Source organism: Pseudorasbora parva, chromosome 12 (genome assembly GCF_024679245.1).
Source record: "Pseudorasbora parva isolate DD20220531a chromosome 12, ASM2467924v1, whole genome shotgun sequence".
NCBI classification, from domain to species: domain Eukaryota; kingdom Metazoa; phylum Chordata; class Actinopteri; order Cypriniformes; family Gobionidae; genus Pseudorasbora; species Pseudorasbora parva.
In genome coordinates this window covers 31,333,093-31,359,525 of record NC_090183.1, presented here as the reverse complement: position 1 = coordinate 31,359,525, position 26,433 = coordinate 31,333,093, and the positions used below count along the sequence as shown (strand labels likewise).

At 39.8% G+C, this 26,433-nt stretch overlaps 2 protein-coding genes across 4 annotated transcripts; one reads left to right on the top strand and one right to left on the bottom strand.

Annotated features, from left to right (window-relative positions):
- The first annotated feature begins 244 nt into the window (after positions 1-244).
- nasp (nuclear autoantigenic sperm protein (histone-binding)) lies at positions 245-10,775 on the top strand. 3 transcript variants are annotated; one of them, XM_067459862.1, is made up of 15 exons: positions 245-402; positions 1,089-1,127; positions 1,224-1,337; positions 1,465-1,545; positions 1,625-1,734; positions 1,976-2,584; positions 2,761-2,822; positions 2,903-2,976; positions 3,068-3,141; positions 3,236-3,424; positions 5,621-5,793; positions 7,526-7,594; positions 9,288-9,362; positions 9,715-9,843; positions 10,579-10,775. In XM_067459862.1, exons 1-15 carry the CDS (start codon positions 365-367, stop codon positions 10,612-10,614), a joined length of 1,872 nt encoding a protein of 623 aa, XP_067315963.1. In that variant the 5' UTR covers positions 245-364; the 3' UTR covers positions 10,615-10,775. The 3 variants fall into 3 exon arrangements, with proteins under 3 accessions (XP_067315963.1, XP_067315964.1, XP_067315962.1); XM_067459861.1 differs by lacking the exon at positions 245-402 and adding an exon at positions 575-826; XM_067459863.1 differs by lacking the exons at positions 245-402; positions 9,715-9,843 and adding an exon at positions 574-826.
- Positions 10,776-12,971: 2,196 nt separating this feature from the next.
- On the bottom strand, positions 12,972-26,308 carry ccdc17 (coiled-coil domain containing 17). Its single transcript, XM_067459859.1, has 14 exons — positions 25,762-26,308; positions 25,025-25,105; positions 24,882-24,935; positions 24,653-24,782; positions 20,195-20,336; positions 20,021-20,116; positions 17,936-18,069; positions 17,198-17,320; positions 16,797-16,972; positions 15,886-15,971; positions 15,571-15,771; positions 15,266-15,488; positions 13,448-13,558; positions 12,972-13,166 (listed from the first exon to the last, which is right to left on the bottom strand). The coding sequence occupies exons 1-14, from the start codon at positions 25,972-25,974 to the stop codon at positions 13,035-13,037; spliced, it is 1,902 nt and encodes a 633-aa protein (XP_067315960.1). The 5' UTR covers positions 25,975-26,308; the 3' UTR covers positions 12,972-13,034.
- Positions 26,309-26,433: the final 125 nt, after the last annotated feature.

The following is a 26,433-nucleotide window of genomic DNA, read 5'->3' as shown; positions in this document are numbered from 1 at the left end:
GTGCTTTAGAAAGTTAAAAGAGTCATTTTAATTTCAAATTGACCTTAAGTGCAGAATATCATTTCATATTTTTATGAGATTCACAAAATCTGGATAAAAATAGGCTTTTCATTCATCTTGTCCAGTGAGACATAATTATTACTACCTTTACTATGGGCTTTAGCGGCCGCTAAATACGGTTACTTGCCCTTTAAATTTATTCTCCCGCGGTTTGTGACAGAGGTCGTAGTTCAGCGGAAGTACAGATTGTATCCGTATTTAAAGGCGCCAACAAAGACTAATTCAGGAGCAGCTTCACAAACCTGCCATCGGCACATACATCATCCAATAGTACATTACGGCGTAGTTTATTTAACGCATTAAAATGCCCGAGGAAACAGCAGCAGCTTCAACTGCCGAAAGGTAAGTTAAAATATAATTTTCATGTTAAGTGCGTTTCCAAGCCTGGGAAGTAATCAGATAAGTTAAAGGAAGTCAAAGTGAGAGGGTTTTGGCTGGTTTCGTTTGATTACAAAGCTGCGACAGCTGCGTCCTTGTCAGGAAAAATGTCTAGAGCTCGTGCTTCAATTCGCTTTTCTCCCGCGCCCGGACATCGTCGCACGCGACGGGATGGCATCACCGTTGATTCCCGTTGCCGTGTTGTGTTTGGCTGCTTTCTGTTGGCGGGAGAAGGGTTATTATGAACCTTTAGCTTGTTTATACATCCTAAACGAGGAAATTCCAGCTTTGTTCACGCACAGTCGTGATCGTGAATGGCCCGTCAGTGAGTTTGGCGCTGCTGTGAAATGGCTGCACGCGCTCTGAAGTCTAGCGTTAAGTTTGAAAGGTGGCGGTAACGACACACAACACTTTAAATTGCCCACTTTATTATACTGACGTTAAACGGTTACGTTAAATGCCATGCATGCCCGCGTGTAGATGTTAGCTCTCTGTCGAGAAATACCAGTCGTAGCATCACGCTAACTTTGGATCTCCGCACGTGAACTTTTCCCCCCCCTTCATCTTAAGTGCAGTTTTACTCTTGTTGGAAATATTCTTAAGACGAGACGGTTCTTTTTAATATTTGTATGACATGTTTGACTTTGCAGTATGCAGGAGAAACCTTGCTCTTCGAGCGCTGCAGACGGGTGAGTTAGTATCTGGAATTATTCCACTGATTTTAAATTTCTCATTTCAATGAAGTAGCGATTGACATTCGTTACTCAAATTCGTGAACTTTGCAGCTCCGTCGATGTTACTGAGGAAGCAAAGAAGCTGATTGGCACAGGCAACCGGCACTTGGTGATGGGTGATGTTGTGTCTGCGGTCAGTGTGTTCCAGGAGGCTTGTGCCATGTTGTAAGTAGTCAAGGAGAATAATTGTTTAACTGGTGGATGGAGACTGTCATCTGTTCGAAGTATACCAGATACTTTTTTTAAAATATATTACTTTAATGGTGTGTACATCTTCATTCCTCCCCTGAAGAGCTGAAAAGTATGGAGACACTGCAGATGAATGTGGAGAAGCTTTTTTCTTGTGTGGGAAGGCCCTTCTAGAGCTTGCCAGGTATCTGAATTTAGGTTTTAATGTGTTTTGTTTTAAACTGAGTTTTCCTTCCTCCCCCTAACTTTTAGTGTTTCTCTAGGATGGAAAATACAGTGCTTGGTAATGCTTTAGAAGGCGTCCCAGAAGAATCCTCTGAAGAGGGCGAGAAACAGAATGATTCTAAGATTGAAAGTGCTGACAACTTGGATGGTTTGTATTTAAAGAGTGTTGTTTGCTGGTTAACTGACTTTTTGTTTTTGTCGTGCATGCTCAAGGCCAATCACATCTGCAAAAAGGTTATTTTCAAAGATCCTCCACATGGACAGTTGTCAGTCTTTTGCTTAAGCCAGCATATATTGACAGAATAAAGCTTGATGGAAAATGATTATTCCAATTAAAAGGCATGTTAGCTTTAATCTAGAAGTTTTCCTCCGTATGTACTATGATGCAGAGAAAACCAGAGATGAGCTTCGAGCACAGGTTTATGATGCCATGTCGGAGGACAACAAAACTCAGTCTGAGGTAGAAACTGATGTGGGGAATGGTGAGCAGAAGGAAGTTGAAGTGCCAAAGGAAGCAGATGCAGCATCCCCTAAAACCGAGAAACCAGCTGAACATGAGGCAAAACCTGCTGAAAATGAGACCCTAGCAGAAGACAAGGCAAAGCCTGCTGAAAATGAAGAACTAGCTGAGGACAAGGCAAAACCTGCTGAAAAGGTAGAACAACCTGAAAAGTCAAAGCCTGATGAAAAGGTGGAACTAGCTGAAAAGGCAAAACCTGCTGAAGACGAGGCAAAACCTGCTGAAAAGGTAGAACTACCTGAAAAGTCAAAGCCTGATGAAAAGGTTGAACTAGCTGAAAAGGCAAAACCTGCTGAAGACAAGGCAACATCTGCTGAAAATGAGAAATCTGTTGAAAAAGACAAGTCAGAAGGTGTGGATCAAGATGCTTCTAAAAAGGAAGATATTGCTGTACCAAACAGCGTAACCAGAAAGGATGAAAATGATGAAGAGGAGAAAAGTGAAGATGCTGAAGAACCCATGGAAGAGGATGGTGGAGGTAGTGAAGCATGGTAGTCTGGGGAGCACAATCTTTGGATATTAGATGACTTGCACCTGGTGAATCTAATGTTTGGATCCACAAATTTACATCTTAACTGCAGCACTACTGATGGTGTGCATGGTGATGGGTTTCACATGAACTCATGGTCTGTGATAACACTTTTTCTGTTTTAGATGACGACGACGATGATGATGAGGATGACGATGAGGATGCTGAGGGTGACACAAAGGAAAAGGTTTAATTTTTTCTCCCCTCCTCCAACTCCACTCTTCATTGTATTTCTGGCTTATTTGTGGCTTGTCCTTGTGCTTTTAGGAAAGTGAGGATGAAGTTGGAAACTTGCAGTTGGCCTGGGAGATGCTTGAGGTTGCCAAGGTGATTTATAAAAGGTAAGTCTGTACCTCTAGTGAGTGATTGCATTTGCTCGAGATCCTTTCAAAGCACACTTTTAATTATTTTTATTTTTTATTCTGTTTGTAGAAAAGACGACAAAGAAGATCAGCTAATGGCAGCACAAATTTACCTAAAACTTGGAGAAGTTGGTGCTGAATCAGGTCTGCATGTTGAGTAGCTGTCAAATGCTATCTATTAAGGACACTTTTGAAACACTTGGGTCATCTTTCACAATCTCTATTTTGATTCATGTAGGTAACTACAGCCAGGCTCTGGAGGACTTCAATGAGTGTTTAACCTTGCAGCTGAAACACCTTCCTTCTCATAGTCGTCTTTTGGCTGAGACTCATTACCAGTTGGGCACAACTTACAGCTACACAGCCCAGTACAGCCAAGCCATCGAGCACTTCTCTAACTCTATCAAAGTCATCGAGGGCCGTCTAGGTAGGCATATTGAGCTTTTGAGTTGTCTCCATTAGGGTCGCACGATATACCGGTGGTAGAAAAGTATTGTGATACCCTGCTATTACAAACGGTACGATGCGGAATTTTATTAGTACCGGTACTTTAAGGAGGACAGCTCTAATGAGCTGTTTCTTTGTGTCGATGGGTGACTTGTGTGCAGAGATCTGCTTCCACTGTTCACTAAACATTGGAAGTAGAAGAGTTAAATGTATACGTGCAGTGCATGACAAAGAAACCAACAGAAATATGCGCGCATGAGGAGCCTGACCCGACCCTGACCCGACGCGCGCAAGCCTTTTAGACAACATGCAATCTCGATTAGTTCTTTCGCGGATTATTCGCTTGGCTAAATAACTAAATATATTTATTAAGAATCAGTGTATAGTTAAATTATAAAGTGAAGACAAGGCTTTTTTTTTTTGACTTGCTACTGTTAAATAGACCTAATGTAGCTGAAAAATGAAGCAATGTTTTTATCTTTGCTTGTAATTTGCATTTTTTTGCTTATTTATAAAAAAAGGATACAGTTAAAATCTATAAAATTGCATTTAAAAATATTAAATTACTTGATTACTTCAAAAGTGAAAGGTTGGCGACTGATAATATGATTGATAATGTGATTTCTGTAAGGATGTTCATACTGGCATGTTAGCAATAAGAGGAGGGAAAGGTCAAAAACCAGGGCAGGAACATGCTGGCCGAGTTAATTTATAAAAAATAAATAAAACCATGGATAATAAGTTCTGTTGTCATATTGGCCCTCATTTATCAAAAGTGCGTACACCAAATTTCCAGCGTACACCTTGCGTACACCCAAACCCACGGTGACTTTGAGATTTATCAATATGGACGTTGGCGTACGGCACGCTCAAATCCTACGCCAGCTCAGGAGGTGGTGTACGCACGTTTGAGTTAGTGGGAAAATGCGCAGAAAAGCAATTCCTAACACCACAAAACGCACTGACAAGGTATGCTATATGACCCACTGTTAAAAACCACAAAAACAACATTCATAGTTTATTTTTGTGCAACATGAACGTCAATGTTTACTTTTTGTGACTTTACCAAAGCGTTTGATTTGTAGGCATATGTATTCTCCAGTCGCAAGCCTGTGCGCTTTATCTGACGTTTCAGGCCCGTCTGGCCCAGCAGCTGCGCACGGACTGGGACTAAAATAATTCAGACTGACAAAATAATAAAAATAACCTTCTTCTTTTAAATAATAATAAAATCAATAAAAAGCGACATTCTTCTTCTAAATAACAAGCGTCATTAAGAATAATAATCATAATAATAAAAAGAAGAATCTTACAAATTGTCATGTAATTATTAATGTGAATGAATCTTACTCCACATCACATCATCATCACTATTGTACACCCCAATACATGTGCCGTGATACGAAATTAAATGCTAATTGTTTCAAAACGTGCTGTAAAATAATGCAGTGATGGTAATTTATCATCCAAACAGCTTTAAACTGCTGGAGTGCGCTTCTCAATCTCCACACTATTAACAGTACTCGTTATTTGTGTCCATATTTTGTTTTTGTAGGTGCCTTTAATTCCACTCTTTAAACTCCCAAATAAAACAATTTCGGGTTTTTTTTTCCACTTCCCTGGTGATCTCGATGGGCGCACGTCTCAATCATCTCAATAGGATCGTCAGTGATCAGGGAGTCAGCCCATTGACTTATGCCCTAATCAGTGCCCTGACTAGTGGACTAGAGAGATGATTGAGCGCGCCCGATCTCCACGTCGGAGAAGTTTCGCTTCTTTGCCGTCTTCTGTTTGTCCATGGCGTAAAATGAGGGCGTGGGGGAGGCGGAGACTTGAATATATAGAGGCGTGTTATTCTAATGACGATCGTTTTCAGCCGCCGCATTTATCAAGGGCAAGTATTGCGTACACCTGGATTGCAGAGGTACGCACAGCTTCATAAATCAGGCGATGAGAGGAGTGTAAGCATAATCTTACGCCAACATATACACCAGTTTCTACGCAAGATTGATAAATGAGGGCCATTGTGTTTTTACCTTAGTATTGGTCTGTCATAATTTTGGTTTTATGAGACCGCTGGTATCCATTCCTTTTAACGGAAGATCTGCTTGTTGATAATAATTGCCATGAACCAGCATGGCACACTTAATTGATTACTGCATCCATATTTCTATAGCTATGCTTCAAAAGATGATAGACAAGGCGGAAGGTGGGGAGGCAGCAAAGGAGGAGAGGTGCGAGCTGGAGGAGTTGAAACAGTTACTGCCAGAAATTGCTGAAAAGATTGAAGATGCCAAGGAGAGCCAGAGGACTGCTGCTGCAGCTTCTGAGGCCATCCATCAGACCCTTGTGAGTTGCTTCATGCACTTACATTATTGCCTTAATGCATGTTCTTCATTGGCAATATGTTATACATTTCTTACTACTGATAACTTAAAGGGGGGGTGAAATGCTGTTTCATGCATACTGATCTTTTTACACTGTTAAAGACTTGGAATCCCATACTAAACATAGACAAAGTTTCAAAAGTTAAGGTGGACGTTTGATGGGAGTATTTCTTTGTCAAAAATACTACTTCCGGTTAGTCATAAGTTTCGGCAAGTTTTTTGAGATCATGCGTCCCCATTGACGTTAGTGGGGGCGGAATTTCCTTGTATGGGCCTTACGGACAATTCTACCGGAAGCGCGTGAGAGAGAGCGAGGGAGAGAGCGAAAGCAACAGGCTATGCCCATCAAAACGCTGGTTTGTAGGATGCTGGACAGGTGACAATTACACATAGCACATAACAATGTCACCAAAAAAGTGGGTTTTTGGTTGCCAGACCAAGACAGTCCTGCACAGATTCGCCAAAAACCCCGCGTTAAGGCAACAGTGGATGTAATTTGCTTTTCCGGATCAGCAACTGAGTTGCGCGAATGTTTATATCTGTTCGCTGCATTTCGGTGCCGACTGTTTCATAAACAAGGCCCAGCTTGACGCCGGCTTTTCCAATCGCCTAATGCTGAAGGATGGAGCAGTCCCAACGATAAAGGTCCTAACGTTAGAACCGCAGGCTGTGAGTAAGAGTGCTTCAAATGTCTGTGTCTTTGCCTATGCTCATCAAGTAGCCCAAACATGATCACGTATAGTTAATTGATCAATGGAGCATGCGATGTGTAGTGCGTGTACATTTGTTTAGCTGGCCACTATATGTGTAACTTTATGTTTGTGTATTGTAAAAGCACTCCAAACAACAATACACAAAGGGGGGAAATATGTTGAACTAAATAAGCGCGCTTCTTCATTCAAATGCGCTACTATTCCGTGTCTATCTATGTAAACACTAGCCTGCGGTGCAAAACCAGTCCGCTTACTAACGTTACAATTGTCTACACAAACCACGCATAAACACACAAACACACGTGCACAACTGCACTTCCCACATGTACACCTTCAAAGACAAAAATACGACGATATAATTCAAGTATAAATATGTAAATAACACAAGCCGCTCAGCATATTATATAGTTAGTGTATAACTTGTAACTTACCACATACAGACGTCCTGCTCTAGTCGTTTTTGCTGCTGCTCCTGTTCAACTGCAGCCTCTGGGTCTGATTCCGGATCATAGATGTATGGCTGTATCTGATTAAAAGCCATATTTTTTTTTTTTGAATAAAGTTTTTTTTACCGCTGTTAGGGATGACGCTCGACTCAACACACAGCGCGCTGCTGCACACGTCATTATTTAGCTCCGCTCACACGACACGCCCCCACCCGCTCGGCTTTTTTCGGAAAGACTCGGAACAGCGCATCTTTCTTATATAATTATTAAAAAAATAAAGACTTTTCGGAGATATGCAGGATGCAATGCTACTCTATAGGTACTCAAGATTGACATGACACTGACTGAAACTGAGTGTTTCACCCCCCCTTTAACTTGTCTGATATGGTACTAATGTCATGTATCCCTAATGTTGCTCTTGCTATGGGGAGAAAAATCAAGTGGGAAACTTGAATTTTCCAGGATGCTGTTTTAAAAACTGCCAAAGCTAGAGGTACTGTATGGATTGGAACTCTAGTTTGGAACTCTTTTACAGGCAGGAGCATCTACTTCCTCTGCTTTCCCAGCTGAAAATGGTGGCCCGTCTTCATCTACAGCAAGTCAGGTGCGTTGATGAGCATGAATATTTCTTTATAGTAAGCTCACTGGTGGGCCCATTTGCCACTCCATGTTTAAAACAATTATATCCTATATTTTCCTGATCTAATGTTGAAAAACTATATCATTCAAAAGCATACAAACTCTAGATTCATCCTGTGTAAACAGTTTTAAAATCAGACCCTTCATTACCATGAAAACGGTGCTCTAAATTATTCTAGTGGGCTCCTCCCCAAGGTGGCGTCATGTTTCACATTTATTTACCGGTAACTACTAGGGCTGTCACTTATTCAATATTTGAACATGACGTGAAATATCTGTAATCGAACTATAAAACTATCTAGTTTTTAAAGTGCCATGTAGCGCAATTGTATTTTTATTTACTTTTTACCTTCGGGTGCGTTGTGGAGCACTGTAATTGGTTTAAAAGTCCAATCCGAATGAAACTGCTCCATGTAAACTCTTTTGAGAGGGGTGGGATAAACCTCTTCATGAATCAAACAAAAAATTTCACCATGTAAACAACCTGACCTGATTACTTTTGAGTGTCCTTGTATGACGTGATGCAGCACGCGCCTTAACCACTATAGAGCGCATCCTGCACTCATGCCTGACAGAAGAATTAGTTTTTTCCGGAGATTACACTTTACAACAAATAAATAGCTTTTATAAAACCGTACATGTCCTGGTGGTCTCTGAGAGTTGCTATGGCATCCGTGAACACATTCCAGCTGCTGGAGAGGACTGTGTTGACATTTCTGATGCAGTAAACGAACTGAAAGTTGATAACCTGCTGTTTCAAACATTAAGTTAACAATGTTAGCACTGTAGTTAACCTTAATCAGTAGTTAGGGCACTGATCAGGGAGTCAGCCCATTGACTTGCGTCCTGATCAGTGCCCTTACTACTGAACTAGGGAGCTGATTAAGACGCACCAAATGTATTTTTCCGGACAGGCTGTGGCATGAGTCCTGTTTGTGACTGTTCATAAATTTGTGACTGTCTCTCCGGCAGATGCGGCAGTGTCTTTTTTTTTTTCTTCTTTTTTTTCTTTTTTTTTCCCGTTTGTTTTAGATATTTGAATACATTGCTTGATATTTGATATCCATTCGCATTAGATTTGTTTTTCTTCCAGAAATGTGAGCCCTAGTAACTGCTTTATAATAAACCTTTTCTAATCTTGACAAAATGCATATCATTGGAGACGTCTGAGTTCTATATCTGCAAACTATTTTGTGATATTTGAACACATGTCCATTTGACACGGGAAATTAGATTTAAAAATCAATGAAATTTCAATGACACCCGGTGGCTATTTGTGGTACAGTGCCTAAACAATCTTGTGGGAACTTGAATTTGTGATATCGACTTCAAATTTGGAACACAAATTGATTAGACATGGCTTTGATTTGATACTAATTTTGTAGTGTTTGTTTATATTATTTTAAATATCTTGTACAGTATTTGATTGACAGTAAATTTAAACTTTCATAACTTTAATTTTTTGAAGTGATTTTACTTGAGCAATACTCTACTCTGCTGGCTGTCTTTAGAATAGACATAAGTTTGGTCTCATTTTAAAGCACTATTGAATTGTATCCATTTAAGTTTGGATGGTGTATATTTTCAAAAAGGAGTGTGACAGTTAACAGGTTAAATGCCAAATATTAGTTGACCACTATTGCCTGTTTTTATTTCAGATTCCTGTTAGGCCAGCCGCTGGTGCATCTTCCTCAAAATCTGCATCTGATATTTCTCACCTTGTCCGCAAAAAGGTTAGCATCTATCCACTGAAATTTGACTCTACATTTTTCAGTAGAAGTTAAAAAAAAACTATACACAACTGGACTGCATGATGGTAACGTGCCCCTGAAGGAACAGCTGCACTACTACCTTAGCTTAATATTGTAACTTAAACATGCTGGGTCATGAGCTGAATTTGCCAACTAGATGAGATTTGGTCTTGCTTGGTGCTTTTGTGGTGACTGTGCTTCAATATTGTGGCTTGGCATATTGTAGTTCTGGCGTGGTGTTGAAGTGGCCATGTGTGCTTGAGTAGCATGTAGAGAATAGGTGTTTAGCACAAAAAATAAAGAATGTGTTCTGTCCTGCTTTGTTCCTGCACAGAGGAAACCAGACGAGGAGAGTCCAAAAAAGGACAGTGATGCTAAAAAGACAAAACAGGAGACCTCAGTTAATGGCAGCGGTGACTCCGCCCACAACGGCAATGGAGTCCAGGAGAAAATCGAGCAGGAGGCGAGTTGATAGGCTTGCTGTTTCCTCTAATAGGGTCACTGCGTGACAAGGACCTTTTGATGGCCTGGGGCCAAAGTGAGATGCTCTGGACAGAAACTGTCACTGCTGCATCAGAGTTGAAAGCTTTTCACATGTTTGTCTTGCCTATTTTTTTTATATTAAGTGATTAAGCCAATCTTGCTGAAGACGCGAAATAACTACTGTACTCAGTCTCATGGTTTGTCTGTATGCACAATGAATGGAAGTTCTCTTGCAACTTGTGCACGGCTCTTGATTGGCTATTGTAGCACCGAGTCAGTGTAGGTTTAATAAAGTGAAAATTAGGCTGTTTATTGTACACTTATGTAGAACTTCTGTAGTAGGTTCTACGGTTTCTTACCAAATACTACCTACCTGGAAAACTTTAGTGGTTCATCTCATTTGTATCTTGTATTATGCTATTGCTTATGTTTTGATTTTTGAACCTTTTCCTGTAGGTAGGATTTTTTTTCTGTGGTATCAAGACTGTGACATGTCTTGAACTAAAATGTTGTCATTACCCTTATTAAAATACAAGGTTAGAGCCAGTCTTATTCATCTGGGTGAATATTTATACGTGCACTTAGTAGTGAAGCCCTGTGTCTGACTGGGTTCTTTTGCATTAATGTGTATTGGGTTGTATCCTTTGTAGGGCATCAGTTTAGTACCTACCTTTTTTCTTTGTGTATTAATTTATTTTATTTTTTTCCCTTGTAGTCGGCCAATTCTTCCTCTGTGGAGACCTCAGCGTGATGGACATCCTCTGACAACTTAACTTCCAACCAGCAGAGCATGCCTGTCTCATACTCTCCCATGAACAACTTTTGTCTCTGTTCTGTAAATAACCAGTTTTCTTTGTCCAATTTTTGTATAATTGTAGTAAACTTTCAATAAAGGATATTTGCATATGTGAACATGAGCTCTTAATACTTTACCCTTTAAAAAAAGTTTTGCTGGAAGTACAACCAGAGTTCCAATGGAGTCACAAATTAATTGGTCTGAGAACTCAACAGCCAAATTTAAGATGGTTCTATTCTAAATTCTATTTGCCGTAAGATGGTGTTTATTTAATGACTAGCGCTTCACTGTATAGACCCCACCGTATAGGGTTTGATGGGTTCATCCTAAATCAAGTTGCCAGCCATTCAGACCATGAACCAAAACAAGTCACAGCTTGGATTTACATATTTATTAAATCTAATTTTGACTTCTTGTATTGTTCGGGTTTACAACAGTCAATCACTTTTTGCGACTACCATTCAAATAAAATGCTAAACAAGAACTTTTGCCACAAATTTACATGCTAGGGTACTTTTTACCCAAAAGTCTTGGACAAAAAGTAACCTCAATTGACTCTGGCAGAGCTTTAACTGGTTGCACAGCAGATGGGAAGCCTGCATCTTGCAGCAAAGCTTATTGTACACAGTTTGCGTCATTCTGTACTAATTCTATATCCAAAACAGTTCTAATCTCAATACAGGCATAATTTCCTATTTACATAGACTCTTATGAATCCTGACCTGCCAAATTGACTAGTGTTCATGCATTACCTGCCACATTAGATTTTCACTCACATTTGGTTGGTGAGTGTTAAGATCAAAGCCTACATTCAGGAGTTATACAATGTTGTATGCCTAAATGTGACCTTGGACCACAAAAGTTGTTTGCAAAGTCGGAGGAGAGACACGCTTCGATTAGACTGGATAAACACGTGCAGCATCTTAATTGTTAAAGGTGCCCTAGAATGAAAAATTGAATTAACCTTGACATAGTGAAATAAGAGTTCAGTACATAGACGTCACATACTGTGAGGCTCAAACACCATTGCCTCCTACTTATGTAAGTCTCATACATGAAAAACACCACGGAAAAATAAGTGATTCTCAACATAACAGCAACTGAAGCAATCGCTGGGATCATTAATATATGCGAACCAACATTTGCATATGTCCGGACATGTTCATTGTCAGGCGGAACTGACCGAGCTGAATCATTGGGACTGCAGGTAAAAAATGGAAACTCGAGGAGGATAGCAAAAACGGCAGCTCTCATGGATATAAATGTTATGTTCCAGGCTGTGCAGGAGATGTGAGGACTTTTCATACCCTTCCCACAAATAAAAAAAATGTCAACACCTCCCACCTTCACTGTTTTTCTCTCATCCGTGGGAGATGTGGAGAAGCCCCAAAGAGGCTTAACACCCGGGCTGTTGCGTGCCCAGAGTGAAGCACAGAGGTGGATCAATGATGATTTGGGCTGCAATATCATGGCGTTGCCTATTATGCTTGATGGGTGTGTGTCACTGACAAAGACTACCAAACCATTCTGGAGGGCCACCTAATGGTTCATACATTATACCCACCAAAAGGCGGTGCCATTTATCAGCATGATAATGCACCAATACACACTTATGAAAGTGGAGTAGAACATCTCTACGGCCTGCAACATCACCAGATCTAAATATTTATGAGCCACTTTGAGGTATCTTGGAGGAGCAAGTCAGAAAACGTTTTTCTCCACCAGTGTCACATAGACCTGGCCACTGTTCTGGAAGACTATACGTTAGCTGATGTATACATCAGCGGCGGACATGTGCCGTAGCCTCTACGCCATGGACTACGCCTTGATTTTCATTTAGCTTCATTTATGCTTCTGCGTCCTTGTCCGCGTCAACGTGCAGTACACATGCAGAGGGAGCATGTGTATTCCTGAGAGAGGGGTTCTGGCAGACCGATCACAGCGCTTGCGGCCCGCGTATAATCGATGTGTTGTTACACTTTTGAGAGGTGCATGTCAGGCTACATCGTAGGTTACGCGTGCAACACAGCCTACGATGTACACTCAACTCAGAAGTATGAATTGGGCTTTAATGGGTCGAAATCCATCTGGCCATTGTGATGGACTTTTATCTGTCATTCCCAAGACAAATTACTGCTGTACTGTCCGCAAACGAGGCCCTAAACCATACTAGTAAATTATTGTGGTTTGCGTTTCATTGTTCAAAACCTGTATATGCATAATTGTTTCAAGATAAGTGGAAGCCTGAAGAACTGAAGAAAAAGTGATTAATAATTTGTAACGTGTGATGTTTGAAGTCAGTTGAAAAAAAATTGTGAATTTACAGCAGGCTTTATTTGTACAGTAATCAAATTTGGGTTGAATTATTCAGTCATTCAAATCTGATTGGACTCCTCCATGTAATCTGTTTGTGGTAGTGATGAAGGTGATCCAATGGATGAGGGTTGTGATGTGTGAGATGGTTCTTGGGTTGCAGGATCCAGGATTGCAGATGTGTTTGAACCCACCTAAACAAGACATATATTAAGCTGTAGGCCCCAAAAATTGGTTCTGAAGGGCCCTTGTCCTGCAGAGTTTACCTCAAATTTGCCTCCATGTGCCTGTTTGGACGTTTCTAGGTTTCTGGATTAGCTGTCCGGATGTGTTTAATTGGGTTGGAGCTGAACTCTGCAGGACAGTGGCAGTCCAGGTGCAGGATTTGATACCCCTGCTGTATAGCATCATATAAACCTTTGTAAGCTTTGCTATTAAAAAGCATCTTTAGATAGGAAATATCTATTTTGCATACCATTGATGGGTACTTGTATTGGTTGGTGTTGTTGATGTCAATCTTTGCAAGAGTCTGTTCATCTCCATGACAAGCGTTTGCTACCCGAAGACAAAGTTCCATGTTACCCAGCTTAGAAAGAAAGAAACAGTTTAGTCTGATTTAAAGTAAAGGTGCTGGTCATATAATTAGAATATCATCAAAAGGTTGATTTATTTCACTAATTCCATTCAAAAAGTGAAATGTATATTATATTCATTCATTACACAGAGACTGATATATTTCAATTGTTTATTTCTTTTAGTTTTGATGATTATAACTGACAACTAAGGAAAATCCCAAATTAGAAAATTAGATTATTACTTAGCACCAATACAAAGAAAGGATTTTTAGATATCTTGGCCAACAGAAAAGTATGAACATGTACAGACCTCAATACTTAATCTGGGTTCCTTTTGTCTGAATTACTGCAGCAATGCGGCGTGGCATGGAGTCGATCAGTCTGTGGCACTGCTCAGGTGTTATGAGAGCCCAGGTTGCTCTGATAGTTGCCTTCAGCTCTTCTGCAATGTTGAGTCTGGCATATCATATATTCCTTTTCACAATACTCCATAGATTTTCTATAGGGTTAAGGTCAGGCGAGTTTGATGGCCAATTAAGATCAGGGATACCATGGTTCTTAAACCAGGTACTAATTGCTTAGTTTTACTTACTAAGCAATTACTAAGTCCTGTTGGAAATGAAATCTGCATCTCCATAAAGTTGGTCAGCAGCAGGAAGCATGAAGTGCTCTAAAACTTCCTGATATGCAGCTACGTTGACCTTGGACCTCAGAAAACACAGTGGACCAACACCAGCAGATGACATGGCACCCCAAACCATCACTGACTGTTGAAACTTTACACTGCACCTCAAGCAGTGTGAATTGTGTGCCTCTCCTCTCTTCCTTCAGACTCTGGGACCCTGATTTCCAAAGGAAATGCAAAATTAACTTTCATCAGTGAACATAACTTTAGACCACTCAGCAGCAGTCCAGTTATTTTTGTCTTTAGACCAGGCGAGACGCTTCTGACACTGTCTGTTGTTCACGAGTGGCTTGACACAAGAAATGCGACAGCTGAAACCCATGTCTTGCATACGTCTGTGCGTAGTGGTTCTTGAAGCACTAACACCAGCTGCAGTTCACTATTTGTGAATCTCACCCACATTTTTAAATGGGTTTTGTTTCACAATCCTCTCAAGGGTGCGATTATCCCTATTGGTTGTACACTTTTTTCTACCTCATCTTTTCCTTTCCTTTGCTTGTCTGTTAATGTGCTTGGACACAGAGCTCTGTGAACAGCCAGCCTCTATTTTAATGACTTTTGGTGTCTTGCCCTCTTTGTGCAATGGTTGTCTCTTGGACAACTGTCAAGTCAGCAGTCTTTGCCATGAGCCATGATTGTGTAGCCTACAGAATTAGACTGAGAGACCATTTAAAGGCCTTTGCAGGTGTTTTGAGTTAATTAGCTGATTAGAGTGTGGCACCAGGTGTCTTCCTGTGTCTTAATTGAACCTTTTCCCGTTATTCTAATTTTCTGAGATACTGAATTTGGAATTTTCTTTAGTTGTCAGTTATAATCATCAAAATTAAAAGAAATAAACATTTGATGATAAAAACAAATATATCAGTCTGTGTGTAATGAATGAATATAATATACAAGTTTTACTTTTTGAATGGAATTAGTGAAATAAAGTTTTTGATGATATTCAAATTATATGACCAGCACCTGTAAATTAGAGCTCTATGGGCATTTACCATAAACTAAAGACTATCTAATGAGGATCTGGTGAACATACGTGTGGCACAGAATTCAGTTGAACTGCACTTAGGAATGCTTGAACTGGGAGAGAGCAGAAGGTAAGTCTCCAGTGACCACTGTGAAGCTGGTTGTTCTTATCAAAAAGTTCAAGTTTAGCCCAGCCACAAGTGACCAAGTCCTTAGTTTCATGGTTGTTCAATTGGAAACCTTTAGAAGTCTGGATCTCCAAAACCAAAGAGAGATTTGGAGATGGCTGTACTCTGAAATGAAGCACAAATTCAATAATGTAAATGTATATCCACTCTGTGTCCATACTTATATCTGAACTCTGAACCAAACTACCTTGGCACAGACTGCTTAACAGCCAGTATGGCATAGTTTCCAGGACTCTTGTTGGAGAGTGATGGTTGGCACTGCACAGGTGGCATTGGGGTGGTCTGTCCCAACTTCTGCCCGTTACAATATAACCCTTCCAACAAACGCACCGATCCCAAAGTAGCTTCTAAACCCATCACCAGGTCATAGAAGATTACAAAGCCAGCCCTGTACACACACATTCAGACAATAGCTATTTTTAAATCATATCATAAGGCATTTAGTGTGACATGCAAGAAGTGAGAAAAAGAAAAGTAACTTTTGTTAGAGAATTTGTCTTACACAGGATCATAAGGAGCAGGACCAAGAGCTTCCATCGGATCAGTTACATGGTAACCCATCAATGAATGCTGTTTTGAACTCTGATCCTGCAATATACAAAATATAAATACATTTATATATATAAATGTAAAATATAAATACATTTATATATATATATATATATATATATATATATATATATATATATATATATATATATATATATATATATATATTCTTTGATTAAAGGGAATTCTATTGCTGAAGAATTAAAAAAATCTTTGTGTGTATATATAATATATACAAATAATATATACACTAAGATTTTTTTAATTCTTCAGCAATAGAATTCCTTTTAATCAAAGCATTACAAAATTATCATGGTGTCCTAAAGTGTTTTATAAGAAATGCTCATTTGAATGGTTTCTGAAGGAATATGTGACTTAAAGTTATTTAGCTTTGCCATCACAAGAATAATCTATATAATATACACTACACTAATATTAAAATAGAAAACAGTAAATTGAAATAATATTTCACAATATTACTGTTTTTACTGTATCCCTCATCAAATAAATGCAGCCGTGATGAGCACGAGAGACATCCTTCAAATATCTACTAACCCAAAACTTTCTAATGGTAAATTCCTAAATGTAATCTTTAACAAATTCCAAAACGAATATACATTTTTCATTACTTAATTCATTATTTATATATATATATATATATATATATATATATATATATATATATATATATATATATATATATATATACAATATAGAATTTTAATAGCCATTTATCAGTTATAGACATACAATTAAAATTGTATCAGACAGAATTTTGTGCATCCTTAAATATCACATTAACTCAACATGCATTACATTAGCTCTCAGTAACACTAATGAATGAATGGCCAATTGTCAGCGCACCAGTGTCAGAGCAGAGTGTGTTAGGGCCATAGAAGATCCAGGGTAAAAAGGCAGGGGAGGTTGAGGATGGGGTGTTCTTCTGTCTCGTCCCTTCTCTAGTTCTCTTTTTAGAAAGGTGATCTCAGCTTGGAGGCTAGCCATTTGATTGATGTGGTCCTTCTGGATATCAATGAGCCCTAATCCAGATCATATAAAATATCCAAATAATATAGTTAAGAATTCACTACTATCAAATATTAATATACTTTTAGTGCATAAGCATGCATTAGACAGAACACATACAAAATTAACATGTTTTTCTATGGAGTTTTATTTTATGATTTTTTTTAAATTAATGTGATGAGCATCACTTTTTAAACATGTGATGCTCAAGATGTCAGATCTTAGAGGAACATAGATACCATGTTCTCCTTTGTGCCTCTCTCTGGCAAGTTGGATTCTAAAGATTTCCTCCTCAAGCCGTTGGTTCTCTTGCTCCACAGCAAGAACATTAGGGTCCAACACTCTGTGAGGAGACTTCATCCCTGTTTGGGACAGAAATGAGAAATGCCCCTGGGGCTTGAAAGAATAGTGTACTGTACAATGGTCCCAAAAAAAGTATGCACACATTGACACACTTAAAAATATATTCATTTAATATAATTAGATTATAAAATATAATACATTGTTCAAAATTAAGGCCGTTCGGACACTTTTGTACCATTTTTTAATGTTGCATGCTTGCCAAGGCTACATTTATTTGATCAACAGTACAGTAACATAATAATATTGTGAAATATTAATACAATTTAAATGAACTGTTTTCGATCTTAATAATTTTAGGACCCGAGCACCGATTTTGTGAAGACCCTATTGGAATTGCTTGGTCGATTATTATTCTCCAAGATTCATTACATTTTTGAGGACCTAAACATGTTCGAAAACTCATGAAACTTGATTCTTTGATGAATAGAAAGTTCAAAAGAACAATATTTATTTGAAATAGAAATCCTTTGTAACACTGTAAATGTCTTTACTGTCACTACTGATCAAATTAATGCATCCCTGCTGTTGCATCTTACAAAAAAAAATACTTTAGAACGGTAGTGAAAGTGTCCAAATACTATTTAAAGCCACAGTTCAATGTCTTTACTACTTACTTCTTCCTTTTATCTTGCCGTCAGCTCTAGGTTTTGTCTGCTCTAGAGTAAGAGCCTCTGCTTGAAGGTCATGCATGTGGGCCAGAACCTCTGGATCAGAACCACCAGACTGCATGTATGCCAGACGCAAAGCTCTGTTACAAAAATAAATGCACTACAGTTCTATTGTGTATGGAAATGTTGCTACGGTGGCACTTTCTTGTTTGTATTGTGTAACTTTAAGCAGTAACTAAGGGATGTATAGGTTGTTTAGAGTTTTTAGGTGCTTCTAGGCAGTTCCCAAAACTAAATGTGTAATGATCCAATCTCTGGGCTGCTGTTACACTCCTGGCCTGCAGGGGGCGCCCTCCTTAAGCTTTAATGTCATGCTCCCTCCAGGTCGCCAGATGACACTTTATCCCCATGCTCAGTGCTCTCCACTACTGCAGATGGCGCTAGTGTATTTAATTGTACTCAGTGCACTCCTCGTTAGCCCTGATCACCTGTGTCTTGCCCTTTATAGAGGGAATGCACGTGATGTCACCGTCAGATGGTGCGACTGTGATACCACCCTGCTGAGTGGCAAAAAGACTGAACTGAGTATGATGCACTGAGGCAGCACTGGTTTAAAGCGTGAATACAGTGAAAGCATACAAAACTAGGCCCGGCTTCCAGAGGGGGGTAGGGGGAGGCTTGTCCACGGACACCATGGACATCGCAGTTCCGAGCTTGAGATGGACTTGATAGTAGCGTGTCATTTTCTTACTCAAACCACTGCCGCCTGCTGCTGCTTCTGCTTTTAGAGGGAAAAGCTGCCCATAACTGTTTGTCTAGGATCTATAATCCTCCGTAAGAATCCGTAATAATTGCGTATTATTAGTGAAAAGGCGCTAGCAAAAGATCCAGTGTGTATCTGTATTTGCACTCTCAAATGATTACATTTCCAATGTGTTTTTGCTTCGGAGTAATGTAGTCAATCACAGACATGTTGGTAGATATCTACAACGCAATTTGATATCTACAACGTAGATCACAGGTGTATTGAATTTGGAATCCACTCACCACTCGAGCGGTGAGTGGATTCCAAATTCAATTAACATAAGCGTCAATCCTCTGTAAGTGCAGACATTGTGAAAATAAGAGATTCATTGTATACCAGCTTCACTGCGGAACTTTGTGACATTGCGTTCACTGAATTAGTGACAGCTTTTAGTGATTATAAAGGTAGAGCTCTTTGCGCTCTGTTTAGGCAATATCATTATTATTTATTAATAGGTCTATAATATATTCATAATTTGAATTAAAACTTTTGTTTTCCATTCTTGACAAGCGGCCACATACACGCTTCAATACACTGACCCATCCGCATATACATGCGGGATTCACTCAAAAAATGTGATGACTGACAGTTATAAATATTATAAATGTCGAAATCAGGTGCTTAAAAATGTCAGGAAAACACGATTCCTGGCTGCATGTTGTTATCAATGGATCACTGAATCTTTCTTAAGTTATAAGGAACACTATAATCAGGGCCAACCTTTAGTTAAACTGATAATCGGTTTCTCTACTCCCGTTTTCCACTATTTACTGCAGTCATGCAGCAGCTCTTCTGCCACCCAGCCCCGGTTGAAGGGGCGTGTTCTGGCGGGAAAGTGATGTCGATGCATACCCTCTATAAGTGTGCTTGTACCCTGCCATTGTGTTCAGTCGTGAGCCTATGTTCTCCAGTCTCCAGATCTCAAGATAAGTTTTGAGCCTTATTGTACCGTTTTTGACCCTTGTGTCTATTTTTGTTTCTCTGTTTTATGGAAGCTCTGCTTGCCTAGTTCCTATGTGCTTTGGTTTCCCAAGTAAAGACTTTTTTTTTTTTGGAATACTCAAGTCTATTGACTCGTTACTCTTCTGCTCTTGGGTTCAATTGTCTGGGAATTAGCTCATTGGAGAACATGTCACACTTAGAACACCAGAGACTGGGTTCAAGTCCTGCCAAAGATGACATCCTTACATAATGATATTATTGTCCTTAGCTATGGTTTGCATAATTCTTTCAGTGCCAGTAAATGTTCTCAATTATTTTATCATGCAAGTAAAAAAAAAAAAGACCTTATCTGAGCAGAGAGGGGCCCATCCACTGAATAGATCAAGACAGGCGGCGTCTTTTCCTCTGGTGGGTTAGATTGGACTTCATTTGGATTAAGCCTACAACATCAGCACAGTATAAACATGTATAACGTGATTTATAGCTTCTTGGAACACTTTGTTTTCCCCCACTCTTACCCCTTCATTGAGTTGATGTGAGAGCTGAGCTGATGCAGCACCTCCTCGTTCCTCTGTTCCTGAAACCTCAGCTCTTGCATTACTTCTTCCAGATGAGCCTTCCTCTCCCGGCCTCCCAGTTCGACAAGCCTCTGTTCGATATCTGGGATTAACAAATCATTAATAGAGTAGAGCAGAACAACATTAATATGTTTATAACTGTTTTCTGTCTTAATATATTTTAAAATGGAATTTATTCCTGTAATGGCAAAGCAATATTTACAGCAGTCTAAAGTGTCACAAGATCCATTTACATATACGCATTTGGCAGACGCTTTTATCCAAGCGACTTGCATTGCATTTAAGGTACACATTTTACATTATTGTCAGTTCTTGCTTTCCCTGGGAATTTAACCCATGACCTTGGCATTGCTAGAACCACAATCTACTGGTTGAGCTACAGAAAAACCTCCTTTAGAAATCATTCTGATATATGCTTATTTGCTATATATCAAGGAACAATTTGTATTACTATTCCAGAGAGTAGTGTAGAACAAATGCACAATAGGTGAGTTTGACTTGAAGTGGTGCTGCACAGACAGGTCAGTGTATGACATCAAAGTACCGTGAGAGCTATATAAAGCATGTGGCTCCGTCTGCTAACTAAATGCTCACGATGTACTTTGATGTCATACACTGATCAATCTGCACAGCCTGTGAAATATTTTTGGGCTGCTTTTATAATCTCTCACATAACGGGTTTATTTAGCTAATCTCCAAGCATCACAGAATAATTATTCTGTTGTTTCTCAAACAATGTTTAATATAATTCTGTGGTGGATATAACATTTTAAACAGTTTTGGAACAAAATGGCTGACTTTGTTGCCAAATTAATTTCTATTATTCATCTCTGATAGCTCTATTCCATTAAGGGGTTGGAGGACTCCACTCCATTGAGGGGTCAGAGGGACACTGGAAGCCAGAGGCAGAAGGTGTTGGATGAAAACTACTCCCTATGGGAAGTAGACACTAGAAGCTGGGCTGCTTCTAGTGTCTCTCAAGAACTGAAAATCTCTGACTGTTCTGTTCAGACAGGGGAGCCCCGAATTAAGTCAGGAATAATATTTTAGCCCTTAGTTAAATTTAGTGGGGGAATGCAAAGGTTTTGAGAGCGAGCACAAAGTTTCTTGGTGTAATGCAAAGGTTTTAAGAGCAAACACAACGTTTCTTGGGGGAATGCAAAGGTTTTGTGAGTGAACGCAAAGCTTCTTGGAGGAACAAAGGTTTTGAGAACGAACACAAAGTTTCTTGGGGGAACACAGGTTTTGCGAGCGAACGCAAAGTTTCTTTTGGGGAAAGCAAAGGTTTTGCGAGCGAACGCAAAGTTTCTTTTGGGGAATGCAAAGGTTTTGCGAGCGAACGCAAAGTTTCTTTTGGGGAATGCAAAGGTTTTGCGAGCGAACGCAAAGCTTCTTGGAGGAACAAAGGTTTTGAGAACGAACGCTAAGCTTCTTGGAGGAACAAAGGTTTTGAGAACGAACACAAAGTTTCTTGGGGGAACACTGGTTTTGCGAGCAAACACAAAGTTTCTTGGGGGAACACAGGTTTTGCGAGCGAACGCAAAGTTTCTTTTGGGGAATGCAAAGGTTTTGCGAGCGAACGCAAAGTTTCTTTTGGGGAATGCAAAGGTTTTGCGAGCGAACGCAAAGTTTCTTTTGGGGAATGCAAAGGTTTTGTGAGCGAACGCAAAGCTTCTTGGAGGAACAAAGGTTTTGAGAACGAACACAAAGTTTCTTGGGGGAACACAGGTTTTGCGAGCAAACACAAAGTTTCTTGGGGGAACACAGGTTTTGCGAGCGAATGCAAAGTTTCTTTTGGGGAACGCAAAGGTTTTGTGAGCGAACGCAAAGCTTCTTGGAGGAACAAAGGTTTTGAGAACGAACACAAAGTTTCTTGGGGGAACACTGGTTTTGCGAGCAAACGCAAAGTTTCTTTTGGGGAAAGCAAAGGTTTTGCGAGCGAACGCAAAGTTTCTTTTGGGGAAAGCAAAGGTTTTGCGAGCAAACGCAAAGTTTCTTTTGGGGAATGCAAAGGTTTTGCGAGCGAACGCAAAGTTTCTTTTGGGGAATGCAAAGGTTTTGCGAGCGAACGCAAAGTTTCTTTTGGGGAATGCAAAGGTTTTGTGAGCGAACGCAAAGCTTCTTGGAGGAACAAAGGTTTTGAGAACGAACGCAAAGCTTCTTGGAGGAACAAAGGTTTTGAGAACGAACACAAAGTTTCTTGGGGGAACACTGGTTTTGCGAGCAAACACAAAGTTTCTTGGGGGAACACAGGTTTTGCGAGCGAACGCAAAGTTTCTTTTGGGGAATGCAAAGGTTTTGCGAGCGAACGCAAAGTTTCTTTTGGGGAATGCAAAGGTTTTGTGAGCGAACGCAAAGCTTCTTGGAGGAACAAAGGTTTTGAGAATGAACACAAAGTTTCTTGGGGGAACACAGGTTTTGCGAGCAAACACAAAGTTTCTTGGGGGAACACAGGTTTTGCGAGCGAATGCAAAGTTTCTTTTGGGGAACGCAAAGGTTTTGTGAGCGAACGCAAAGCTTCTTGGAGGAACAAAGGTTTTGAGAACGAACACAAAGTTTCTTGGGGGAACACAGGTTTTGCGAGCGAATGCAAAGTTTCTTTTGGGGAACGCAAAGGTTTTGCGAGCAAACGCAGTTTCTTTTGGGGAATGCAAAGGTTTTGGGAGCGAACGCAAAGTTTCTTTTGGGGAAAGCAAAGGTTTTGCGAGCGAACGCAAAGTTTCTTTTGGGGAATGCAAAGGTTTTGTGAGCGAACGCAAAGCTTCTTGGAGGAACAAAGGTTTTGAGAACGAACGCAAAGCTTCTTGGAGGAACAAAGGTTTTGAGAACGAACACAAAGTTTCTTGGGGGAACACTGGTTTTGCGAGCAAACACAAAGTTTCTTGGGGGAACACAGGTTTTGCGAGCGAACGCAAAGTTTCTTTTGGGGAAAGCAAAGGTTTTGCGAGCGAACGCAAAGTTTCTTTTGGGGAATGCAAAGGTTTTGCGAGCGAACGCAAAGTTTCTTTTGGGGAATGCAAAGGTTTTGTGAGCGAACGCAAAGCTTCTTGGAGGAACAAAGGTTTTGAGAACGAACACAAAGTTTCTTGGGGGAACACAGGTTTTGCGAGCAAACGCAAAGTTTCTTTTGGGGAAAGCAAAGGTTTTGCGAGCGAACGCAAAGTTTCTTTTGGGGAACGCAAAGGTTTTGTGAGCGAACGCAAAGTTTCTTTTGGGGAAAGCAAAGGTTTTGCGAGCGAACGCAAAGTTTCTTTTGGGGAATGCAAAGGTTTTGGGAGCGAACGCAAAGTTTCTTTTGGGGAGAGCAAAGGTTTTGCGAGCGAACGCAAAGTTTCTTTTGGGGAATGCAAAGGTTTTGTGAGCGAACGCAAAGCTTCTTGGAGGAACAAAGGTTTTGAGAACGAACGCAAAGCTTCTTGGAGGAACAAAGGTTTTGAGAACGAACACAAAGTTTCTTGGGGGAACACTGGTTTTGCGAGCAAACACAAAGTTTCTTGGGGGAACACAGGTTTTGCGAGCGAACGCAAAGTTTCTTTTGGGGAAAGCAAAGGTTTTGCGAGCGAACGCAAAGTTTCTTTTGGGGAATGCAAAGGTTTTGCGAGCGTACGCAAAGTTTCTTTTGGGGAATGCAAAGGTTTTGTGAGCGAACGCAAAGTTTCTTTTGGGGAAAGCAAAGGTTTTGTGAGCGAACGCAAAGCTTCTTGGAGGAACAAAGGTTTTGAGAACGAACGCAAAGCTTCTTGGAGGAACAAAGGTTTTGAGAACGAACACAAAGTTTCTTGGGGGAACACAGGTTTTGCGAGCGAATGCAAAGTTTCTTTTGGGGAACGCAAAGGTTTTGTGAGCGAACGCAAAGTTTCTTTTGGGGAAAGCAAAGGTTTTGCGAGCGAACGCATAGTTCATTGGGGAACAAAGGTTTTGAGAGCGAACGTTAAGTTTCTTGGGGGAATGCAAAGGTATTGCAGGTGAACACAAAGTTTCTTGGGGGAATGCAAAGGTTTTGTGAGCGAACACAAAGTTTCTTGGGGGAATGCAAAGGTTTTGAGAGCGAGCGCAAAGGTTCTTGGGGGAAAATGTTTTTGCGAGCAAATGCAAAGTTTATTTTGGGGAATGCAAAGGTCTTGCAAGCGAACACAAAGGTTCTTCCATCTAATTTTTTCACTACAACAAAGTCCCTTTAGGGGCCCTGTACCTTTCAGTGAACCGTTTTGCAAAGTAATGCCTTAGTGTGGAGAACATTTTAATAATCTAAAGAATCTTTTTGTGCAATAAGAAGGTTTCATGGATGTTGAAGGCCTCTTGGGAGCATAAATGCCAAATAGAGAATCTTTACTTTAAGAGTTTAGCTTTCTTTTAACATTATTACATACGCTCCGCAGCCATTTAACAGAAGCTTACCCTGTCTCTCCTTCTCCAGCTGATGGTTGCGTGCCCTGATCTCAGCCAGTCTCTGCTCATGATCTTTATATAAGTCAAGAGCCCTCTGCTCATCAGCCTTCTGCTGGTGGGAGCCCTGCTCCTCAGAGACCTAGAGGACACTTACACAATGTCCAATAAAGATAATAAAACACATACAAACACACTATTCACAATAAATACAGGTTTTAACTAAGTATAAGAAACTGACCTCTGTTTGTCTTCTGGGCAGGTTTTGTTCAAATGAGATCCTGAGTTTATGAAACTAAAATAGAAGATCATCAGATGCATGCATAAAACCTCTTTGAACTTTATTTTATTTGAGATTTATTATCTTTGTATGTGGTCCTGTACCTCTTCAGTGAGTTTGTTTAGAGCACTATTTTCCTTTGAAGTCTCTATCTGATCCACTCGGTGGTTTCTCTGTTCTTTCAGCTGGCCAATGGAACAGGCAAACAAACAGTATTATGTGCGCTAAGTTCAAAAGTTTGGACTAGTTTTTTTTAATTAAATTAATTTTACAATAAGTAAAAATTTAAAATAGTTGTTCTATTTTAATTGACTCCAGTCTTCAGTGTCACATGATCTTTCAGATATCATTCTAATATGGTAATTTGTGCTCGTCATCTTGGAAACAGTTGTGCTGCTTGATTTGATGAACCGAAAGTTCAAAAGAACAGCATTTATTATAATTAAAACGTCCTTTCTAAATAAAAGATTTCTTTCATAAAAACCTTTACCTAAAACTTTTGAACGGTAAATTTGAGTAAAAAACAACCCAAATGTTGGGTCAAATATGGACTAACCCAGCAGTTGGGTTGTTTTAACCCAGCGATTGGGTTGTCTTGAGCAAATATTTAACCCAACCGCAGGATTAAAACAACCCAATTGTTGGGTTAGTCGATATTTGACCCAACATTGGGTTAAAACAACCCAGCATTTTTTAGAGTGTAAAGGGGCACAACAACGATGGAAATATAAAATTGTTTATTTAAATCACATATTTTTATAATGCCTTATATATTTTAATAATAAAAAACTGCAGTTTTTGTTGTCATCAAGGAATAATCAAGTAATATTCAACTACTTACAATAATCAAATCCGGTGTCCTTGCCCTTGTGGGATGCACTGTCTTCACAGCTGCGTTTTCTGTTCGTGTGAATTCCCTTTGTCCTCTCCATAGAGCTATCGGGTCTTTTAGGTCTGTGCCAATGCAGAATTTGGCCTTGTGTTTATCCAAGAGTCCAGCAGAATGGAATGCCATGTTACAATTCTGACAAATGAACTCCCCCAAACCTTCCATCTCTCCAACAACAACTCCCTATTTAAACTTGAAACAAACTCTAGACCCAAAATTGGTTGATTCTTAAAAAAGAAAATAGGACTATACTTATGCTGGACCGTCTGCCTCAATTAGATGCACTGCGTTTGTTGACTGAAGTTTTGTTTGTTAGTTACTATCACCTTGGTAAAAGGGAGTGGGGAAGTAAGGCAGAGCAAGAGGAAACAGTTCTTTTTATGCTTATTATTTTTTATCTTTCCCCATGCACATTTTAAACATTACCATTTGCCCTCCTAAAACAAGAAAAATGTTTCCCAAGTGTTTCAGCAGAAAACGAAAGGCTGGACATGTTTGGCAAACTGATGCAAAATATTTATTACAATTCTTTCTCCGATCTTTTCATTGTGATGCATTAGTTTATGCCTGCTTTGTCTCATACAGATAAACCCATACAGGACACCTTTTATCTTCTCAAATCTG

Bases quoted from the DNA above. Each gene is read 5' to 3' on its own strand.
- nasp (XM_067459861.1), top strand. From the start codon at position 786: ATGGCTGCACGCGCTCTGAAGTCTAGCGTTAAGTTTGAAAG. The intron at 2,585-2,760 runs GTAGTGAAGCAT...TTTCTGTTTTAG, and splicing joins CATGGAAGAGGATGGTGGAG to ATGACGACGACGATGATGAT. The intron at 3,142-3,235 runs GTCTGCATGTTG...TGATTCATGTAG, and splicing joins AGAAGTTGGTGCTGAATCAG to GTAACTACAGCCAGGCTCTG.
- ccdc17 (XM_067459859.1), bottom strand. From the start codon at position 25,974: ATGGAAGGTTTGGGGGAGTTCATTTGTCAGAATTGTAACATGGCATTC. The intron at 17,321-17,935 runs GTAAGTAGTAAA...TGTCCCAAACAG, and splicing joins CGGCAAGATAAAAGGAAGAA to GGATGAAGTCTCCTCACAGA. The intron at 15,772-15,885 runs GTAAGACAAATT...GTGTGTGTACAG, and splicing joins CCTGCTCCTTATGATCCTGT to GGCTGGCTTTGTAATCTTCT.